At 35.4% G+C, this 24,156-nt stretch overlaps 1 protein-coding gene across 1 annotated transcript in view; it reads right to left on the bottom strand.

The window, feature by feature from the left end:
• Positions 1-24,156, bottom strand: part of SPAG16 (sperm associated antigen 16) — a 658,615-nt gene that overhangs the window by 266,041 nt on the left and 368,418 nt on the right. Inside the window, exon 13 of the mRNA XM_036318536.1 lies at positions 10,875-11,001. Coding sequence (XP_036174429.1) covers positions 10,875-11,001 — 127 coding nt within the window. The remainder of the gene's footprint in view (positions 1-10,874; positions 11,002-24,156) is intronic.

Raw genomic sequence — 24,156 nt, 5'->3', positions numbered from 1 at the left:
CGGACAAAGAGAGAAAAAATAAAATAATATTCAACTCGTTTGAATGTAAAATGAAGAAACCAAAGCCAAACTAAAGTTTAAAAAATTGTCCAAAATGATGTCAAATAACTTAAATTTCAATTACATATTACATAAAAATTATTAATTATAGTTTGCATGTCAAAAATATGCTTACCGAATATATAAAACACTTCAAAAATTTAATATTTACCTATTAAAACATTAAGATAACTTTATCCTAAGGCTAAAATAAAAGTGATAAGACTGTGGAAAAGCAGATACACCTGTATTGCTCAGGGTAGTGCCTAAGTAGCTATGGTTAACCTTTTATAAAGCCTTTGTCAATATGATTTAAATGCGTTGTTAAAATATAGATTAAACAGCCTAAAAGTGCATCTCAATGAAATGAGTTGATAGGTATGAAAAAGCACCTGCACGGATGTTTTTGCAATATGGTTTAGAGTATCAAATACACAAGAAACAATCCAAATATCCATTAGCAAGAGACTGTGCAAGTAAACAGTGATTCAGCTATATAATGGATTATAATGTATCCTCTGATAATGAAACGAGAATGCCTCTATAATAATATATTTGCCAATACACCCCCCCCCCAAAAAAAAAAGAGACAAATTTTAAAAGGTTTGGGGGAAATCCAAGAACCAATGGAAACTAAATGATGTCAAACTCCTGCTAGAAAGAGTCTGGTTGGGACACTGCCTTTGGTGAATTTCGGCTCAACAATACTTTAACTACAAATAATTTGCTACCCGATCCTCTGTCTTTGCATTACTACCCCACATTCACAGTTCTGTGTGGATGTGGCTGCGTGCTATCTTCCTGGAAACCACCGAAACAAACCAACAAGCTTAACAAAAAACAGGCAAACAGGAAGCCACGGACCCTTCCGGGCAACCTCCCACCCAGTTTCAGGTGTACATTGTTGGTTTTTCCAGAATGAGAACGTTTCTTAGGTGCTTGGCAGTCACGTAAACAACGAATGGCCATTTCCTTATAAACTTAGTTTGTTCTACGACTCAATTGGAAATTTTTGCCTTTAAAAATATAGAATGCAAAACTGCCACAGACTATGTCTGATTTTACTTCAGTTACTTTAAAATTCAGGGGACCTGTTATGTCATGAAGAAAGGAGTGTACACAAGACGGCTTGTCTCATTTTTTGACGTTTCCTTTAGTGAACGAAAGGTTTGAGAATAATTAATGGTTAAAAAACACCATTTTATGTATAGAGCACTATGGTTATTCATGAGAAATACACTTGAATTAGTTAATAATTTTCTGGTACTGGGGGTCTATATAATAAAAGGTGGCCTGTTATCTTGGACTGATAAAACCCACCATAGGATACCAGAAATACTTGTCAAAAATGTTGCACTTAATTTCTAGGTTCATCAGTGGTACCTAAAAATTATAATTAACATGTAGTGCTACAATGGATTCAAAGTAAAGATGATCTTGAAGTAGAGCCAAGTAATCACTATTGAAGCATTAATTTGTTTGAATGTACAGGAGACTACAAGCAATTAGGAGACTATGAGCAAACAAAATTAGGAGACTATCAGCAAAATAGGTCAAATAAGCATGCATTGATGCAATGGATAACAGTCACTGAGTCCTTTAAAGTGACAGCAACACTGGGTGAAGCAATTCATAATGGAATTTTTCATATTACATATCATTTAACCCACCAACCAAAGAAACAGAGCTACAAATCCCCAACAGACTTGCCAGTAGTATTCTCAGCTACCAATTAGGGGAATTTAACTTCCAAATACATACTCCCAGAGTTAACACTGTGATTTAATTATTATTATTTCTATTTCAAAAGAGAATGCTGAACTTCACAGGTATTAAATTTCATGCCTTATTACACACAATCAGGAAGTCACAAAACCTGTATTTAAGCTCCATTCTGTCTGATTTCAAAGTCTATATATTCTCTACACTATACTCAGGGCAGAAAGGGCTGAAGGCAATGCACTGGGGTTTCCTTTGGGTTAAATGCATTCTATGGTAAGCACCCTCAATGTTCTTACACAATAATACTATACCATGTTCATTCCAATAGTTTCAAAAGTTTATTTTTGCCAAGAGACCAGACCTAGGTCCTATTGCATAAAGAAAGGTGATATCCATAAATGTTAAACGAAATAGTTATGTTTAACCATACATTAATCTTTACTCTTCTCTAAAATACATTGTGATAAATGAGGCAAGGTGAGGAAGTTGAACTTGATTTAGAAGATTTTTATTTTATTTGAAATAGTATCAAACTCAGTGTCATAGGCAGATGCCTATAAATGCCTTTTGAACATCACATTTAATTTAATGAAATGTTAAAATAGAGATAGCATGTAGCAGTAAAGGCACATGGACTTTGAGGCTAGAAAGATCATGGTTATAGTCTCAAGACTGCCACTTCTAGCTGTAGACTTTTAAAAATGTTGTTCAACATCTCTGATCTTCAGAGATGTGTTGGTGAAAAATATATAATATTTTCTATAATGTGGTGAAAATATTCTCTAACTTGAAATTCTATGGGTGATAATTAAGTATAATAATGTTCTAAAGTGCCTGAAAGAAAACATAGGAGCTATTCTTATTAAAGCTAGTATTAAAGAACATAAGAGGAACTGAGCTGTCTGTATCTACTATATCTACATTTAATACCTTAGATTATGATTTCTTTCCTAATAACACAAATACTCTAAAATTGATACAAATAACCCATTTCAACAAGGAAATAAAAATTGGGTAAGCATATGAGGAAAGTTTTTGAGAGGATTTAGCCCATGTTATTTTTTTTTTTTCAAAAGAAAAATTTTCACCCCAGTATTTTCTTTTTTTTTTAAAAAAAGTACATTTTATTGATTTTTTTACAGAGAGGAAGGGAGAGGAACAGAGAGCTAGAAACATCGCTGCCTCCTGCACACTCCCCACTGGTGATGTGCCCACAACCAAGGCACGTGGCCTTGACTGGAATCGAACCCGGGACCCTTGAGTCCGCAGACCGATGCTCTATCCACTGAGCCAAACTGGTCAGGGCCCAGTATTTTCTTTTAGTTTGTTCCTTCCAGTCCTAAAATTCACTTCAATCTGTACAATTCAATATAAAAGACAGGGTAAAGGGGTGTCTTAACTATGACAAAAGTGAAGTGTTCTCAAAATGTTTAAGTTGCCGGGCTGGTGTTGCTCAGTGGTTGAGCATTGACCTATGAATGAGGAAGTCACAGTTTGATTCTCGGTCAGGGCACATGCCCAGGTTTCAGCCTGATCCCTGGTAGGGGACATGCAAGAGGCAGCCAGTCAATGATTCTCTCTCATCATTGATGTTTCTATTTCTCTTTCTTCCTCTCTAAAATCAATAAAAATTTATATTTTTAAAAAAATGTTTAAGTTATACTAAACGCTGGTTAGAAATTTTGCTTATTCTTATGCCCTCTTCCAAACACAGCTTTACATCTTTATTGGGTTAAACTTAAATGAAATACAGGATTATGAGGGAATTATTTGTATCTCTTAAAAATTTCTAATTTCATAAAATTAATCTATCTGCATGTTTCAGTTATAATCACACAAGAAACAGTAATAAGGGGGAAGTTTATATCATTATAGGCCTATCTCATGAAACAAGAAAAATCTCAAATAAAGTAAATGCCTTTACATCTTAAAAACTAGAAAAAGAAGAACAAAAGCAGCCTAAAGTCAGCAGAAAAAGGAAATAATAAAAATAGAGCAGAACTGAATGAAATACCGAACAAAATGACTATATAAATTAATACAACAAACAGTTGGATTTTTTAAAAGATTACATTCAAAACTGACAAACCCTTGGCTAGATTCACCAAGCAAAAATTTTATGTAGTGCATAAGATATGTAAAGAAATGCATTTTATTCATTAAATAACAATACTGTGAATATTTATACTAAATTGATTTAATATTTGATCATTTTATTGTATTAAATATTTATTTTTAATTTATAAAAGCCTGGATTTTTCAGATAAAAGACTTCTGCATAAAAAACAAAAAAAAATCTGATTGGTGGTCCCCCACCTATCTCACCCTTCTTCCCTCCCTCCCTTTCTTCTGTATCTATTTGAGAACCTATTATGCAATCATTTTGAAATCAGAAAAGCTCAGAATTTCATGATAAGCAAATATTAGTAGGCAAACAACTCTAATAGGTTGTGACAGCTGCTATAAGAATATCTAAAATATATTAAGTTCTTATATGTATCAGTCAATCTTTTCAGCATTTGACATGATTAATCATTTAGTCAAATTGTACCCTTATGAAATTACTACTGCTATTCACATTTTACAAATGAAGAAATTGAAACACTGAGATTTTAGACAATGAATGCCAAGGCCACACTGTCATAAGCACCAGAATTAGGGTTTGAATGCAGGCATAATGACTGTGCACTATTACTGCGCTATAATCTCTGACATACGATGTAACATACGATGTAAGCCTAGGATTCTATAGAAGCAATTAAATACATTTATTTTTCAAACATATCTGCTTGTATCACATTATTGAAGCTATTATTATATAAAGAACCAGCAAGTGTGTAAGACTTATCTTTTTTTGAAAAAAAAGTTTCACTTGTCAAGTTCAATATTTTAAGTATTTTATTTTAAAAAAATAGCAAATTCCATGTGGTACAAAGTTTTCTTTGTTGCCTCTTGGGACATCTAATCCAGAGTGGAAAAAATGGGGAGTTGTTTCAAAAAGGTGAAATAAGACTTTAAGAAGTAAATTTACCAGTTGAAGGGGGTGCAGTATGTTGGCAGATAAAATAGCAAAGAAAAAGCCTTAAAAAAAGATATTTGCAAATAGTGGTTAATTTCACATAGCTAGGGAATAGGTATTTAAAACTGATGCTAGCTGACATTTATTGAGTGTGGGAACAAGAAGCTTTTGTGGAGGATTTGTGAAATATGAAGGTCATTGGAGCAAGATCTCCAAAGCCAGCAGTATCCCAATATATGGATAACAATGCAATGAGGCTTTCTTTGAGTACTGCAATGTATTATTGCAATTTGGAGCACTTTGAATATTTTTAAGCTGGTTAATTTTATGCAAACTAGTCCTATGCTGTTTATAACATTCAGAATCTTTTGTAATGAGTCAGGGAATAACCAAGAAAATGTTTCACAGAATTTCACATTGTATTTCAGCAAAATATTATTTTAAAGTTGGCCTTAAAGATGAGTTATGCTTTTTCTCCACAAAACATAAGTTATTCTAATTTGCTGACATTTTATGTAATGACAAATATTTGTCAACCATGTGCTGTAAGCAGATATTTTTGAAAATAATATGACAATTAATCATCCCATCAACGTAAAGGTAACATTTTAACTGAACCAAAAAAAGGAAACATTTTTTAAAAAACTTGCTCTATAGAACATTTGTTTGAAAGTCTTTCCTCTGCCACATCTACGAGGGCAATCACCTGTAAAAACTTTGGAATAAAATTCTTTTTTTAAATGTAGGAACAGAATTTTCTACTTTGAAAATATTTTAAAACTACTTCTGATTAGTTTATAAGACCAATTGGTTGACATAAAATAAGAGAAATACCTCGCAAACTTTTAACAAAATTCCTTTGCATCATGGTGGGTAAATTTGACAATCCGGAATCTAACTGATAGCTATAGAACATGATGTTCTTTTTCCCTTTAGGGTTTTCTATCTTTGCAAGGGACCATTGGTAACTTTGATGGTTCCTAACACAAGCAGAGATCTGACTTGTGAAGCATTTAATTATAGTGTTAAAACAGTATTTTTGAAAATATAAACACATTGAATCATCTTTTTTTTTCTTCACTGAAATATCATCTCAACACTTCTCATTTTTCAGTGAGAAGCAACAAAAAACTGGAGGCCATAATATAACAACATAGAACTGAGCCTGCTTCCTGACTTTGCTACCAGCCAGTCGGCCAACCTTGGGCAACTTACTTCAATCTTCTAACCTTTGTTTTTCCAATTCCTAATACAGATACTAATGGTAATTCCAGTAATGATTAATGGATAGTATAAGTAAAGTGTAGGTATTAAATAAGTCTTAATCAGAAAATTACCTCTTGGAATAGTGGGCTTTGGCACAAAATGCCAAAACTATAGTTACACTGAGTATATAGCAATTACTACAACATTTTAAAATAATTTATCTCTATGCTTGCTTCTTAGTAGACTATGTGTTCATTGAGGGCAGGGACTCTGTCACAGTCAGCAATGCAGAAGCCAGAATGTTGCCTGCCACCAAGATCGTCAATAAGTATTATTAAGTTGAATGTGGCTGAGGATTAAAACCTAGAGAGAAAAGGTGCAAGCTCTGACCTTGTGTCCACGTTCTGGCATATGAATCATGCCAGACTCCTCTGAGAGTTCACCAGATTCCCATCTCAGGAAACCAACAGGCCTATGTAGGGTGCAGGCAGAAGTATGGAGTGGACAATGGATTAGGTACCAGACAGGATTCAAGAGTTTAACTTTTTTGGTGAGTTCTTAGTTCTGCTTTATAGAAACTCAGAGTGATCAGTTACTGAATCTTTTGGTTAAAGTTAGGTCAGGAAAACGCCATATGTTGGACAAGAACAGTTAATCTAGGGAGCAAAGCATGGCCACCAAAGGCAGTCCAGGACATGAACTCTGTGTCTGATTCATAGCAAGAGAATAGATGTCAGCAACTTTGACCATTGCCAACCCAGCTCTGAATAGCTCACAGGTGTATTACTCATTCTAGTCTATGCTTTACTGTACTCTGAGCACATCCTTAATAAATACATATATATATATATATATATATATATATATATATATATATATATATTTATTTATATCAAAAGCCTTGATATTTTCACTGTACTTATGAATAACTAAAAATTTCATTGCATTTATTTTAAATTGGCTTTCAAATCACAGATGTATATTGGGATTTTTCATGTTGCTTTCTGGGGGGGCATCACAAATATTCATTAAACACTATATTATACATCATATTCTGGCAATAATAAATCTTGTATTTCAATTTTAATAATGAAATAATCTTACTGTTTCATAACTTTGAGGAAAAGTACTGCATGTAGCCCTGCTAAGCTGAGTAATTTCATGGGTTCCAAACTGCAAGCTATTTAATAGCCTCTCTTTTATAATTATAGAAATTTATATCCCTCTCCTCATCTCCCACAAAACCCAGAGCTGATCTGTACAGCTGACTCAGAAACTGACGTAGAGGTTGGCACATTCATCATTTTTGACAATAAGCTGTTAGATTAGGTTAATGATTTAAGACTAGTATATATTTGGGAATGGGAGAAAGAAACTTAAAACTAATTTATAGGAATATAATCCACTGGTCATTTTCATGTTTCATCAAAAATATTTTAGAGGATATCTCAATACTAATTGATCCCATTAAGGTGACAAAATGTACTGTTCTTGCTTTACTAAGAAGAGAAGAAAGTCATTCATCTCCTGTTAGGTTCAGATTTTAGTATAACCTGAAAGTTTACAATTTTCCAAATAATTAACATAATCTTAAAGTTATAAAAAAAGATTAGCATACTGTGGGTTCAGTTGATGTTATAAGTCAAATAACATCAGTATGTTGTGCATTTTTTATTATCTCATAGAAGGAACTATAGCTATCCTGGTTACCCTTTTCAATATGTCATAATATGCAACTATAACAATTAATTCACATTTAACTCCTTCATGAGCCATTGGGATACTAAACAGTTAATAATTCTATATTACGTAAACAACATATAACATGTACCTTTTTAAAACTATGTGTACAAAACGAATTTTTAAAAATCTGGTTATGTCAAGATTTTCTGTTTTGTGTTTTAAATACTGAGAAACATCTAAAACAAAATCATTAGTAGTTCCAAATGCAACTTTAGTGAAATGAGTCTGTTTAATTCTAGAGTTGTTTTCATACACTATTTTTAAATTTTGATATCATTATTTTATTTAACACTCTGCCTTGTCTGATTATCAATATACTAAACAGGGTGACTTTCTCTTTGTTTTATATGCTAAATCTATATTACAGATGCCAATTTAAATATATATATATATATATATATATATATATATATATATATATATATTGCCATCAGGTTTGAAAACATTTTCAGAAAATAAACACATTACATGGACTTTATTTGTAATTATTGGTACATTTACCATTATTTATAATATCTTATTTATACCACAATATTTTAGAGCATTTTCTTAGTATTAATGAATATAAATCTAGTATACATACTAAAAATAAAATTACAAAAATAATTTTAACAATATAAATTTTAATTTGTGATTAAACCAATTAAAGTATATATTAATATTGATTAAAGTAATGTTCTTTGGATTCACAATCTTTCCATGCACCTCTTCCATATCCATATGTTCCTCTATGCTAATGGCCTTGTGGAGGCTGAGTCCCTCTTTTTGCCTGTCTCAGAGCTACTGTGGGAAATAAAAACAGTACATAGAAAGCTCCCAGCACTAGGTAGGAAGGTCAGCGTCAATAAAAAACTCCATGCACTTAAGGCAGATTTATGAGAAGCAAGTTCTCATAATAAGGACAGTTGTATGTACTTCCAAGTATTAGTGCTTTAGTTTTGTACATGAAAGAAAGTACATAAGAGACACACTTTCTGAGAACACTCCGTTAAAGCACTTTGAGAGACAGGAAAGAAAAAACTGAAATCAAGAGAAAATGAACATAAAATTTAGGTCACTGCTAAATGAATATTTTCCCTATGAGTTTTCCCTTACCAATTGCTTTTATATGCACTTCACATCTAAGTGTTTGGACTAAACGCATCTAAAATCTTGCTTTTCCATTGATGCTCCATTAGCAGAAGTGAACTCTACCGCATCAGGATCCAAGCTATTTTAAAAAGGCTGTGGGATCTTTGTACCCCACAACAAATCACTGTGATTTTATTCTTTTTTAAAAAATATATTTTATTGATTTTTTACAGAGAGGAAAGGAGAGAGATAGAGAGTTAGAAACATCGATGAGAGAGAAACATCAATCAGCTGCCTCCTGCACATCTCCTACTGGGGATGTGCCCGCAACCCAGGTACATGCCCTTGACAGGAATCGAACCTGGAACCTTTCAGTCCGCAGGCTGACGCTCTATCCACTGAGCCAAACCAGTTTCGACAGTGATTTTATCTTTTAGTCAGTTTCCACAGTGTGCTCTTGACTCCTGCCTCCTCAGAAGTCTAAAGCTCTGCAACAGGTGAAGTTGGTGTCTAAGGCACTTGCAGCTCTACCTAAGGACTTCTTGTTCTCTGTTCATCCTGAATACATTTGCCTTAGAGGACTAAACAGAGCCCCTCGGACTGAACTTGGGTCCCTGTTCACACCATCTGTATGTCATCATCATACTCCTTTATTAATGTCAATCCTATGTTGTATAAGGGAAGACAAATGGGGGAATTCATAGTTGCATTTTCTTACTAACCTAGGAACCAGATACTGTGGATATCTTTCTTTTTTCTATGGTCTCCTGGAGTCTTGGTTTTCTTCATTATTTTCATTAAATGTTGCTAAGAATGAATATGGAGATCCTCCTGTTTTGCATACCTCAAATTACTAAAATGTGTGCTCAATAAGCATCTCTATTATTTCTCCTCTTTCCTGCATTTTCACCTTCTTTCTATCCCCCTACTTTCCCCACTAATCAAATAAGCATGTTGTCTTATATCTGAACAAAGGAGGGGCCTTTATCTGACCCTAGAGCTACAATCTTTTCTCCTCTTCATCTTCACAGCTAAACTATTTGAAAACGTAGTCCCCACATTTCTTATCCATTTCTTCACATCTAAATGTCTCTCCAAGCCACAGTAATCCAGACTGTCCAGTTTTAGCACTGAAAATCCCATGGCCCAGAAAACCCCTCAGTCCTAGAAAACCTGGGATAATTATTCGCCCTGCCCTAAATCCCCCCTCCTCCTATAATCTCCAGCTACAGTCACTTCAAATTCTGAAGTTAAACCCTTTATATTTATTTAATCCACTCAATTTTTTTTCCACAATCTCCTAGTTCAATGCTCATCTGCCTCTAGCCTGTTGTACTAGCCTCCACAATGACACTGATTCCCTCATCCTACTATCAATCTTTCTAAAAGGCAAATCTGATTCTGTTACCCTGCACAGCAGTGTAACACTTCAATCAGCTACTCATGACCCTGTGTTTGCCCATCTGTATACCCGTGCCTGACATTTCTTTCTTCTTCCTTAAGTTCGATTCAAACATATTATTACTCCCACAATATACTATTGTAGCATCACCCTCCATGGCTTTGTACATGTGCTGCTCTTTCCTGCAATCTACCTTTCTCAAAATTACCTGCTATATTCTACTGACCCGCCAAATCACAGCTCAGGAAAGCACAGCCTACTCTCAGAAGCCATCCACACTCTTCCAAGCAGATGAGGGTCCTCCTGCTAGCTTTTCTGCTGTACCTTGTATATTCTTTTATTTTAACACATACCTCATAATCTTTTTCTCCTTTCCCTATTTAATTACACTTAAGGAGAGGCACTCTATGTTTTCCTTTCATATGGGCGGCACCAGCAGCATTTCTATTTCAATAAATAATTGAAATAATGTTTAATGAAGTAATGAAATTATTTTTATAGCCCTTAAATTTCAGAGGCAGGATAGATAAGAGTACATCAACAGGATCTTTTAAATAGAAACTTACAACCTGCCCTAGCACAATGACTTTGTAAGTTGTATTCATTACCCTGAAGAGTGACTCAGAGTCACTGGGTTTATTAAAACTGGGAAAAACTTGACAATTTTCTTACCGTCCTTGCATCCCATATAGACAGGGACTTATCTGCAGAAGCTGTGAGAAGTGTGTTGGAGCAAGGAAAGAACTCAATGCTGTTGACAGAGTCTATATGTCCATACAAAGTGCATCGGCATCTTTCACTGTAGAGAGAGAAATTAAAAGTTAAAATTGGAGTTAGCACCTACGTGTTCCTTATGCTGTCTCATTGTATAGAACAATGTTGATAAAACAGTTTAAATATCTAAGGTATAAAGTAGTTTAAATGGCAAAATGTACAAGAACAATATTTTTTAAAAAATATTTTATTGATTTTTTACAGAGAGGAAGGGAAAGAGAGATAGTTAGAAACATTAATGAGAGAGAAACATCGATCAGCTGCCTTCTGCACACCTCCCACTGGGGATGTGCCCACAACCAAGGCACATGCTCTTGACCAGAATCGAACCTGGGACCTTTTAGTCTGTAGGCCAATGCTCTATCCACTGAGCTAAACCAGTTAGGGCAATAACAAAATTTGTTTTAATTCTAAAACTATCTTATATTCTAAGCACTTTATACATTAGTAGCATGAAACTGACTAAATTTAAAAAGTCACTTGCTAAATCCATCTTTATACTACCTAATTTATTCCTTATCATGAATGACTACATAGAAATTGTTCCCATATCATAAACGAATATGCTGAGAAAAGAAAACAGTCCACTAACAAGACCAGATAAACTGCTTTAAGTCTTTTTGTTTCTTTCCCTCTCAACTTTAACTGTGCATTAGAATCGCCTGAGATACTTTTAGCCCATACTTAGCCTCAAGGCCCACATTTCAATTGGTCTGAGATGGAGCCTGAGTATTAGTGTGAATTAATGTCCCCTCTTGGTGATTATAATTTGCCTTCAGGGATGAGAATCTAAACCAATGGTTTTCAAAGGGTTTTACACAGGCCGACAGCATCAGTATTTCTTGGGAAGATATCAAAATGCAAATTCTCCAGACTCATCCTCTGGGATTGAGGCCCAGGAACCGGTTTTAAGAAGCTCTCTATGTAATTCTGATTCAGGCTACAGTTTGAGGACCACTGATCTAAACTGTTAGAAATAACTGAAAAGAAAAGACAACTGCAGTTTTGCCTCCCCCCCACACCCCCATTTTATGAAAGGGCTGTTCTTACTGAAACGGGGTATATACACAGCACTATCACTCTTCATTTGTAATGTTTGATTGCTTTTAATTAACTTTATTTATAAACCCATTTTTAAAATTGACAAAGAGTGGATATAAAGTAACTAATAATACTGTGAACAAATGAGTCAATATAAGTACATGTTTAATATGATGACCCATTAGTTAAGCTCTGATCAGTATAATACTTTTTTTAAAAATTCTTTATTGTTTAAAGTATTACATGTAGTATTACATATGTCGCCTTCCCCCCCCTCATTGGGCTCTGCCAGGCAACCCCCACTCCTCAGCACATGACCTCACCCCAATAGTGTCTGTGTCCATTGGTTATGCTTATATGCATGCATACAAAGCCTTTGGTTGATCTTTTATGCCCCCCCCCCCACCTTAAGGACTTAAATAGACTTTTCAAAAGTGGACATACAGAAGACCCAGAGACACATGAAAACATACTCAAAGTCACTAATAATTTGAGAGGTGGAAAACAAGACGACAATGAGATACCATCTCACACCTGTCAGAATGGCTATCATCAACAATTTGACAAACGGCAAGTGCTGACAAGGATGTGGAGAAAAACGAACCCTCGTGCACTGCTGGTGGGAATGAGACTGGTGCAGCCACTGTGGAAAATAGTACGGAGTTTCCTCAAAAAACTAAAAATGGAACTCCCATTTGACCCAGTAACCCCACTTCGAGGAATACATCCCACGTATAATACTTCTTGTCTGAATTATTGATAACTTTAATTAGCTAATTTCTGATGCACTGTATGTCCTTCCATAGAATTGGGTTTATATTCATTTATTCTTCAATTTTTGAAATTCTTCATAAGCTCTGGTTCCTTTAGAAGACAGCTATCTTCTAAAGATGAATGGCAAAAGAAGGGAAATGAACTTAGGTTATCACTAATTTCTAACCGTATTTATTGTCTTCCACAAAGACATATCACCAAGTATGTTACTGACTCGTTCCCTGAAGTGCATCTCTCTTCCAATCTTGTATTTAAAGTATAGATGTAGCTGTTGGGATACCTTCATGACAGCCTGTATTGTCGTCGTAAATGCTCCTGATCCCCTACCCCCCTCTGTCTGCCTCACCTATGGAATCTTCTTTATCTCCATGATCTAACAATAGGAACGTCTCGTTAGCATTTACATTTCTAATCCCAGTAGAGTAACCCGTACTGTACTTCTCTCACCATAAACAACTATAAAATTACACAAATGTATCAGGCAACTGTTGCTGGCATTGAACCAAACACAGTGCAGTTTGGAAATCTCTTAACGAAGGGAAAAACAACATGAGTGCCATGGCCTCTGTGTTTTCTGCTTGGAAGCGCTGCCCCCTATCAGCTGCAGTGGTGGAAGGAACCCCGTTAGAACTAAAGTCTCACTGAGCCCAAGGGCAGTGAGAACAGTCTGGTTGCTGGATGCCTGAATTTGCAGGGTAGGGAACTTGAGCAAAAGAGGCTGCACTGGGAATGGCAGTAGTTTGTGTGAGGATTTATTATGAATCATCAGCCAAGGTCTAGAGGGCATTTCCACAGAAGTTTCCAGGAGCCTAGAAGAGATTTCCTCTCTGTAGGTGAGAACTGCCAGAGACCAGGCACTGCTGGAAGACATTGGACTTCAATGCCAAGCAGAGTGGAGAGAACTTACTGAGTACCTCACACTTGCAGTTGGGACTGCAGAAAGATTCCGCCCTAGAAGCAAGAGTCAAATTCATGAATTAAGTTCAAAACTCAAACTTTTCTGACCAAAGAATAAAAAAAAACAAGTTGTAGGGCAAAAATAACTTGCCTAAAATTTAACTGATTGCTAAAACAGAATTCACTACCTTGCATGGAAAGACCACCTAACACAGACTCCCTATAATTTGCAATTAACAATATTTAGCATATAATTTTTAAATAATTAATACTGTAACTGCTCAGAAATTTCATTTCTTTAATACGACCTTTTATCCTTTCCTTCCTTTTGATTCAAACTGGCCTCATCTAGCACCCTGATTCACCTGCCTCTTTGTCCCTGCACATCACTCCCTTAGTTATTAAGCTCTTGGGACAATGACAAAGCCTTGACCATAGAGACAGAGTTCTAATAAAACTAGAGATGACATTTAGGCCTCAGTTCTATTTCAGCTCCAAAATGACCCCACTGACCACATCTTTGTGAAATCAGATGAAGTAACACCATGGCTGACATGAGGACCAGGTGCACTGATCAACACTACTCCCTACCCTAGTGTTGACCAATCAGTAGAGACCACAACTATGACCCTAACCCCCTTAGTCACCATGAATAATGATCGTTCCCCTATATAAACCCATCCCTTAAAAGCCATTGGGGAGCCAGATCTTTGAACATTAGCTCACTTTTGACTCTGGGTGTGGTGCCATTTCCTCAACTAATAAACTTCTACTTTCTTTGCTGAAAACTCCTGTTCCCATCTTATTTGGCTTTGACACATTCAGGCAAATGGACCCCAGTAGTTAGTAACACTACACATGTGAAGAGGCTGAAAATGTGACTCATACATACATATTTGTGAATAACTGAATATTTATAGTAATCCTATTTTTGTCAAGTATGTTTTTCATACACACATGGATCAAGTTTCATACATGTTCACAGAGAGAAAGAGAATCTGTAATATTTGGAATAGCTATTCCATTGACATATATGTCTTCTGCTTTCTCAAGGCATGAAATATATAGCTGCTGGGAGGTGTTTTATGTTTAATTAAAAGGAAATAAAAAGAAAGAAAACACAAAGATAGACAAAATTTCATAAAAATTTAACAAAAACAAGCAAGATAATATAAAGCAATACAGATATTGCAATAAAAAGAAAGATATATGTGAACAGCATCAGAAAAATATTAAAGTATGGTTCATATTTCTAACCTCCTATGAGCAATTACTGAAATAAAAGTTCCATCTGTGACAAAATCAAGCAATACACTTTGGAAGTGGTTGATTAGTAGCAACTTATTAAAAGGCCATATTTATTAAATAGAATAAAACTAAATAGGATTTTTATTATTTTTAATTGGAGCATTTCAACATATAAAGAATTATGCATTTACTTTAATTTTTTTACATAAAGAATTAGCCATTAAACTAAGTATTCTATTTGCAAAATTTGGTAATATTTTTTTAAAAAAATGCAACAGTATTATGAGTATACTTATGTCATCACAATAAAGACCTAAGAAATACAAATACACAGGAAATACACAATCTAAGTAATGTCTGTCCTCATGTATTGTATGCACTACTGAGAAGGGAAAAAAAATGGTGCACATTCACAATTTATATTCGAGGTTTGTCTGTTATCATTAAAACCTAATTCAATTATTTTGGAGTGATGATTCATTTAAGGTGGTGAGGTAGATGAAGCAATTTCTCAATTATACATTAAAGTTCACATAGCTTCCCAAATGAAAAGGAAAGGATGGGTTTTCTTATAGCTTAAGGGAAGAAAGAACTGCTCAAGGGGGAAAGAAATCGGCTCCAGAGTCACTGGCTAAAGGTGGGGGCATTCCAGGCAGGCGAGTTGCAAGAGCAGGCTTGTGAGAGATTAATTAGCTGCCAGAGAACGAAGTCCTACTCAGAATTCCTTTGCAAGGTGAAAATGGACTAAAGTGATGGAGCATGACAGCACCGTAAGAAATGGAAGTGATTTGTACATTTCCATCAAAAACATAAACACTGAAGCTTGATGCAATTTTCTCTCTGTTGCCCTGTCTGCTGGTTTCCTATCATTTTTGTAGGCAGAAGTTAGTTCACAAGCAATAGCTCATTCTTCACTTACCTCCTGCCTTTTTTTTATTTCCCTTTGTCTCCTCTATTTTCTTTCCCTGCCCCCTTGATTTAATTTATTATTCTAGTAACCGAATGATGGATATTTTTCTGAACTTCCCACTCGCTGTAAAACAAAGCTATCTATTCTTCTAGAGCAGTTACATTTTCATTTAAAATGCATTTCCCATACATATGTTAACTCATAAGACTTTACCATTTCTCCTTTGTGAGGCATTCAATTTTAGAGGTTTAATTTTATTTTTTGGTGTGTTTGTCAATACTATAATATTGAATATGAAACCGTACCTTTAAATTTAAGGTTTGTATGAATTTAGAGATCCATAAAATGTGGTTAATGAAATTATGGAACATTTACAAAAGGCAGCAGCAATATATGTTTAAGTAAATATGAAGAGAAGGGCCCAAAATATCTATCCTTATTTTGAAAAAACGAACTGGAATTCATTATCTTATTAACCCTTAGTAAGACCTGGATTTTAAATAGTATTCATATAATAGAGCCAACATACAATGATAAAATACTTCATGGGGTTTATCTTTATGAAATACTATCTAAAATAAACATAAGTGAAACCTATTTAAACCCTCATATTGCAATTCATAACATTCACGTTCAGTGAGGGATCCCTCCCGTCTCTGGTTGTTTATTAAAGTTGATATATATATATACTAGTTCTAAAACCCACTAGATTGCTTATCTCAGCAAGGCAAACTCTTCAGGTGACATCCAAATTTTGACTTCAGAAGTCAACATGTTAATAATGAGAGCCTTTTGTTTGCCCTCTATTACCACAAATAATATAAAAACCTTCACGGGGCAATAATTTCTTTTCTGTTACTATGGAATTCAGTTGAACAGCTAGTAACGGAAGTGATATTTAAATAAAATCTACCAGGGAGTCTGCCACAAACTCTACCTTCAAGTTCTCTGAAATAATATCATGAAATAATAATCTGTGATGTGTTCTGAGTACCTCATGGAGGAAAGATCATGAAAAGGTCACAGTTCCTGGACAAGGAAAGTTCTTGTCCAAAATCCTAAACCATAAACATACAGTCTGAGCATTACTTCAAAATGGTAATAACACTTCACAAATGTAAAGGGCATGTTCCTGGTGAACTCAAATACCTGAAATGCAGCCAGGAGGTTGGGAATAAAAGCAAAAGGTGAATAAATAAAATAACTGTAATAGAACTGAGCACTCACAGTACTAGGTCCTCACTCAGACTTGTTGGACAGTCAACTGAATTGTTTTTGCTAAGGGTGTGGGTGCAGGGAGTGGTTAAGAGGCTGCCCTGCTGTGCAAGTTGATAACAGTGGATGCTTAGAAGCAAATGGCAGTAAACTGGGAAATGGAAAAAATAAAATAAAAAGACCAAATATTGGAATGGCAACCTGAGGGAAATTAGTAAAGGCAAAAGGAAATAACTCTTTTTACTACACAGTTCCTACATTTAACAGTAAGCATCTATTGAGTGCTTACTGTTCTAATTTACATATATTAACACCCTGAAGTGCAGTTGCCCCTCGTTACTTGCAGATTCCCTATTTGTGAATTGCCCACTTGCTAAACGTCATTTATAACCCCAAATCAATGCTTTTGCAGACATTCCCAGATGTGGGCATGCACAGAATGGCAAAAAATTAGTCACATGACATGCACATTCCCTGCTGAGGTCAAACTAGGCAAAGCTCTGCCTTCTTATTTCAAGTCTCATACTATATATACAAGGGGTCCTTTGTGCAGCTTTAGTGCCACTGTTTTCACATTTTTGTGCTTTTCATAGTAATTTGCTGTTCAAATGGCCTTCAAGTGTAGTGTTATCCAGTGTTCCTAAGACCAAGAAGGCCATGATATGACTTATGGAGAGAATACGTGGGTTAAATAAGCTTTGTTCATGCATGAGCTATATAGCACTGTTGACTATGAGTTCAAGGTTAAGGTAACAACAATACATAGTAAACAAGGTGCCTTTAAACAGAAACACACACAAAACAAGCTTATATATTGATTGCTTGATGAACCATCCTGCAGGAAACTAACCCTGTGTTTCTCTTAGAAACGAGGATTTCATATTCACCAATTCAGTGTTTGCTGTGACTTTATAGAATATAGTTGACTACCTTAAATTACAAGACCCAACTGCACTGATAAGTTTTACAGTTTAAAGATAAGAAAAGCTTGATATACAGAATCCTGGTAACTAGCTCAGTATTACACAGGTAGTTAGTGATGGAGGTACCATTCCCCGCCCCCCCCCACCCCCCCAGATAGTTGGCTTAAGACCATGAACTTTCATCCACTATCTATACTATCTTCCTCATTGCACTGCATAATATAATGCCAACTGAGGACCTTGGATCACCAGCCATTGATGAAATTACGCTCCACAGGCAGAACAATACTACATATATTTCATAGAAAGTTGATTTAAGAAATAGTTCCTATTGAAATAGTTCAGTGCTTGAGGTGAAGCATTATCAAAAAATTAATTTCTTTTAGCCTATACTCACATAGGCCAGACAGATCAACTTTTATGAATTAGAAGCACTTTTAAATTTAGGTAAAATAAATGTTATCAGGTCTGGCATAGTGGTACATACGTTGTAGTCAATTTGTACTGCTCATAAGATAATAATACAAATCTCTCCCTAGTTCCACATTTAGTGACTTCACCAGGGAATTTGAAACTTGTCATGATGGGAGACTTAAACCATGGAAACTGACAAGTGCCACACACCAGGGTTTTGTTTTTCTGAGAGTAGTTTATGAGTATTCCACTGCCTAATCCCAATATCTTCAGTTCATCCAGAATTTATTTATATTTCAAATTTATTAAAGATTTCTTTAAAAATCCCATTCATCACTTGATCACGCCTTGCATGTATAACAAGTGTTTCCTTCGCATCCTTTATTTTATTTATTTTGTGTTGTTTTGATGTTTATATATTTTATAATCCAGCACATTTGATATGGTGAGAATAAATGTCAGTGCCTCGGTTTTTAAGAACGCAATACCAAACTATTTCCTTAGTGATTCCCTGACTCTTCCTTTGCATTCTGAGCATAGGCTTGAACCTACCAAACAAATTCAAAGTATTCTTTTTCCTGAAGGACAGAAAGGGCTAGAAGTGAGATTGTCACATTGACTCATGGTCTAGGTGTCTGAAGTTAATAGACTAAACGAAATGGTTACTTATGCTTTAGAACCTGTGTCTTATGATGTGGAACCATGAAAGGCAATCCTTCATGTGCCTGAACCTCAGACCGAATAAGAAAGTGAATGCTCACATGCTTCAATCACACGCTGCTGCTTTTTTTTTTTTTTTTGGTCCAGTAGTTAGGTGAGTTTCTAAAGAACTTGGGATTCTAAAAATTCTATAATTCAAACCTATCAACCACCTTTTTAATGTCTTGTTTTTTACATATAAACAAATCAACAGAGTTGTTTTGAAATTTTTTTCTTGCAAACAAAGCTTTAAACAAAATAGGAAATAAAGTAGCTTTAAAGATCATTGTAAGCAACTTCATTGTTAATGGGAAGTTGATCAATAGATGTAACATTTAGTACTTTAAATCCAAAAAACACTTCTGAAATCTTCCATTCAATTTTCTTTTTACAAGATATTTTAATATAATATGGTCCAAAGTAGCCACATTGATACATTTGAATCTTATACTTCTTTTCCTTTCCATGTCAAGACTTTGAAAAAGAGTTCAGTCAGAAGCCAGGATTGGGAAAAAAGGTTGATGACAAGGGGCAAGATCTCAAGCCACCATAGCTGGACTCTAGGAGAGTAGGGAGTCCAGAGAGCAGAGCAGAAAGGAGAGGAAGCAGGGCTGAAATGAGGGGGAATATCCTGAGATGTCCAGGGTCTGGAATGTTGGGGGGTGGGGCGGGGGAGATTTCAATATGGGTTTCCCTCAGCTCAGAATTTTATTTAAAGCTGGGGTTTCTTGTCCTGACTAGTGCGGCTCAGTTGGTTGAGCATTGTCTTGCACGCAAAAAGGTCTCCTGGTCTCCTGTTTGATTCCTGGTCAGGACACATGCCCAAGTTGTGGGTTCAGTCCCTGGTTGGGGTGCATATGGGAAGCAACTAACTGATGGTTCTCTCTCACATGAATGTTTTTCTCTCCCTCTCTCTCCCTCTCCCTTCCTCTCTCTAAAATCAATAAAACACTAAAAAAAAAAAAAGAAAAAAAGAAGATTGGTGTCTTCTGACCATAAAGAGGTTAAAAACTGAATGGACCCATAACACCCATCTGCCACATCACCCCATTTGTTTCCTTCAGAGCACCAATCACTGGGTGAAATTAGCTTGATTGTTTTTGTCCTTGTGCCCTCTCACACCCTTCTGTCCTGCTTAGAGTTATATACTCTATGAGGGCACCATTACTTCCCAATACTTAACCCTCAATCCAATCTCCTTCCCTTTGGATTTCATTTTAAAATAATGAATATATTGTTTTAAAATAAACTTAACTGAGCCATATGTGGATTTTAATTAACTTTAAAAAAGAAATAATTATATGGCTAACACAAATGTTCCAAGAACTAATTCCCCCTGAAGAAACTATAGAAACTACCAGTTTATTTTTCCTCATCTAAAAGTGGAATCTCATTAGCTTAAACTTCTTGTCTTAATTCACAAGCTTATTCATAGGAACAAGACTTTATTAAGAGTATTAAATTGATAAATCTTATGTCATCCTTCTAAATGGTATCACCTGGTGGTCCCATTTTTCCAGTGTATTACTTTGGAATGTGAGTAACAATGAGCATTTTAAAATATTTGAATGAGAACAAAACCATTGGCAGGGAAATGTTGGGAAACATTTGAAGCCTACCAGGGGACCTTCAGTGTTGTCATAGCACATCTAGTATACAATGCTCCTTGCAACCTAATTATCCCTTGGTTGCTGCCATCAGCTCTCCAGAATAACTTGACACAGAATGGTCTTAGTCCCCCACTGTCTATATCTTCTATCTATATCTATAGCAATACTTCTGATAGAGTTATTTTTAACATCTAAAGAAAAATTGTATGGAACTGTCTGTACACTCTCATCTGTCTGTCCCTGGAGTGTCTTCCTATTTCTTTTTCTTCTTACTCTTTAATAAATTCTATAACAACCGAAGGCAAGAATGAAAGATGGAGATCATTGGCAGAGGTTACATGGAACTCTAGAAGAAATACAATTAAACCCAGCTTGAACTTCCAAGTCAGGATACATTTCTTTATGAATGCCCTCCCTGGAAATCAAAATACTAGAAATGGTAAACAATTTAAATACATGTCGTTTTTCTCAATCAGTCCAACTCTCCTATTTGTCCTCCTTCTCTCCAGACCCAAAGGCTTTATCCCCACCAAGCAAGAATATAAAATACATAAAAACATTTAAAAAGACAAAAACAGAAAGGGCAGACAGTTTAGTAATAGCATTGGTGGAAGAGCTTCCTCATTACTTCACTATCATTTCAGTTAGGGATACAATGGCTTTACACCTGCCTTTACTCAATATCTCTATACTGAATACAGTGACTATACATTCCAGATTCCTTGTCATAATTTAGCTGCTAGGTATTTATTTTAAATTTGTATTTTGGAATGAATTTCTTTATCACAGTGAACCTGGTGATGTCAATGTGTGAGATTATTTCTCTATGACAGCAAAATCTGTTGAAACATTAATCCACATTATTTTCCTCCTGTTTTCTGCCAATCCATTAGTTGAAGAGGGAGAGAGGCTTTGTAAATCCTTGCATCTGGATGTTGGATGGACAGACAGCAGAAACTACACACAGGCAAAGGTATTTCTCTTTTGTTAAACTCTAACCTCAAGCAAGTCATCTTTGAAGGCTGGAAAGCTGCTGGAAAGCTTTTAAAGATGAGGAAAAAGAGTGAGAGGGATTTCCTTGAAGGGGGAAAAAAGGGTATGGATGCTTGTCAGGCTTTGTGAGAAGGAATGCTGTATCACTCATTGCAGTGTCTGGAGAAGGGGGCCAGATCTCAGAGGGAAAGGCCACCTGGTTCATGTGAGGGGTTGCTTCCCAGGCCCAAGGCTCACCCTTTGTCCAAAAACCCTCTAGGTATGACACCAAAATGACAGACATCCCCATGAAGCTGGGGCACTGAGAAGTATGTTGATAACATGACTAGGGGTGTCCTGATTTCCAGTAGTGAATGAGGTCCTAGGTCATCTGCACAGTTCTAGGGAATGGATGCACTGATAATGCCTAAGTTATAATTTTCAGCTAGACTTCTGAGAAAGAGACACAAGTTCAAATTATCTTGATTTCTAGAAAACAAGGAAATAAAATATTTCTCCCATGCCTGATTTGTAGGCAGGGATTCATAATCAGGGGTTATACTAGTATATGCATCACATAATTAGAGTGAGTCCATGGATATTATTTATGGCAGGGAGAGAAAGAAGTTAGGAGGGGTGCAGTCACTCTTTTCTACACTACAGCATGAACACCTCCACGGTCCTCTCAAGCCCTGGCTCTGCTTTCCCTGACCCCCCTCCCCAGGCTTCCTGGAGGCCTCCCGGGCTCTCTTCCAGGTGGACCGGCCTGACAGTAGTCCATGCTACTCATCAGTTCCCTAAGGGCTTTGGCTGTTGTTTCTAAAACATATTTACATGTAGTAGCTTTTCTACTTCATAATTCTCAGGTCAAGCTTTGGTGAGCATCTAGCTAATTTAATAAACTCATCCTACTGCTAATAAAATCAGAAGGATGCATAAGACGACTTCCTTTAATCTAGTGTCCACCTGCCTTTTTCTCTTGGGTCTGTTCCACCAGAGAATATTTTTAATAGTTAACATCTGAATTTAATCATAAATACTATGTAAAAACCATAATAAAGCTATTTATTGATTCTTCTTCTGAGAAAAATCATTCTAATTGTAGGGATATTACTCCATACCAGAAAAAACACACACAAATAAGATAGTAAGCTGATAGCAAAATAGATATCTGTGGTCACAAAGGACCTTGTAATACCATTAAATTGTATGACTAAGTCAATTGTCTCTGTTTGGATCTGTTCTTGATTTTGAAAATAATTTTTCTCCATTGATGTCTTTAAACAAAGTGTCCTTTTTATCTCCTTTATGTTGTAACTGTAAAGTGGAGAGCAAACTTTAAAATAGAGGTTGCTTTTCAAAGCAGCCACGAATATCTGTCTCAGATTCACTGAATGGAAGCAAACACTTTAATAGTAATAAGAGTAATTATTTTCTACTTGCACCTTAGTTTTCTAAACAACTTAAGGAAAATTGTTTGCTCTCTTTGAAATATGTACATAATAGCTGGATTATAAGAGCTGACTTCCAAAAGGATCTCATTTTTTATCTGTAACTAGTGAATAAAACTTTGATCATTCTGTTTATCAGAAAGGACTAACTAACTTAGGAATAATTTGATATTGCAAATTTTAATGAATATTTTAAGCATCTGCTTTCATGCCTCCACTATATATACTCAATGACCTCTACCTTTTATATTGAAACTGACATTCTCTCTTTTCCTGGGCATTCATTTACCAGTCCATTGAAATATGTTACCTAATGTGTGCTCCTCACCATTATTACAGTGAATTATATATTAGGGCTCACTGCATTTGACTGCTGTCAGGATGGCTACTCAGCCCTCCTTTCCATAAAGCACACAAACACTGAACTAATTAATGCTTTAAATAAAACTACCACCTGTAAAAATATATATATTAAACCAAGTTTGAAAAAAGACACACATGCTTTTCTTTATAACATCATATTGAACTAACTTTTCTTAACTTCCACCTGCTGTTTCTGCTTCACAAATTGATTTGTTAGGATCTGAATATATTGTTAGAAAAGTTCTGCAGGATCTTCTTACATATTATTATCAGGATATATTGTTACCTTGCTCATGTTGATAGATTGTTACCAACCTAAAGATAAGGATCATGAAGAGAATGGCATTTGTATCCCCCACCCACCATGTGCTTTTTATCTCTCATGTGTGATGTGTTCAAATCAGGGACAGAATTCGTAGTGAGGACCCATATACAAGCACGGAAAAGTGACCAGATTAAGATATTAAAATGCCAGTTTATTTTATGAGGTTATAAATATTTCCTATCATGTCTTTACATTTTATGACCTCTATTTTATCCCTTGGAAGATGCACATAAGACATACCCAATTATTCATGTCAAGAATGTAAAACTACCAGCGTTTCAATAAAGACAGACGTATTTTTTTGGTTACTATATTTTATCTTTGGTTTCAATATTATT

Source organism: Myotis myotis, unplaced genomic scaffold (assembly GCF_014108235.1).
Source record: "Myotis myotis isolate mMyoMyo1 unplaced genomic scaffold, mMyoMyo1.p scaffold_m19_p_8, whole genome shotgun sequence".
Classification (NCBI taxonomy): domain Eukaryota; kingdom Metazoa; phylum Chordata; class Mammalia; order Chiroptera; family Vespertilionidae; genus Myotis; species Myotis myotis.
This window is presented reverse-complemented; position numbering and strand designations above follow the sequence as displayed.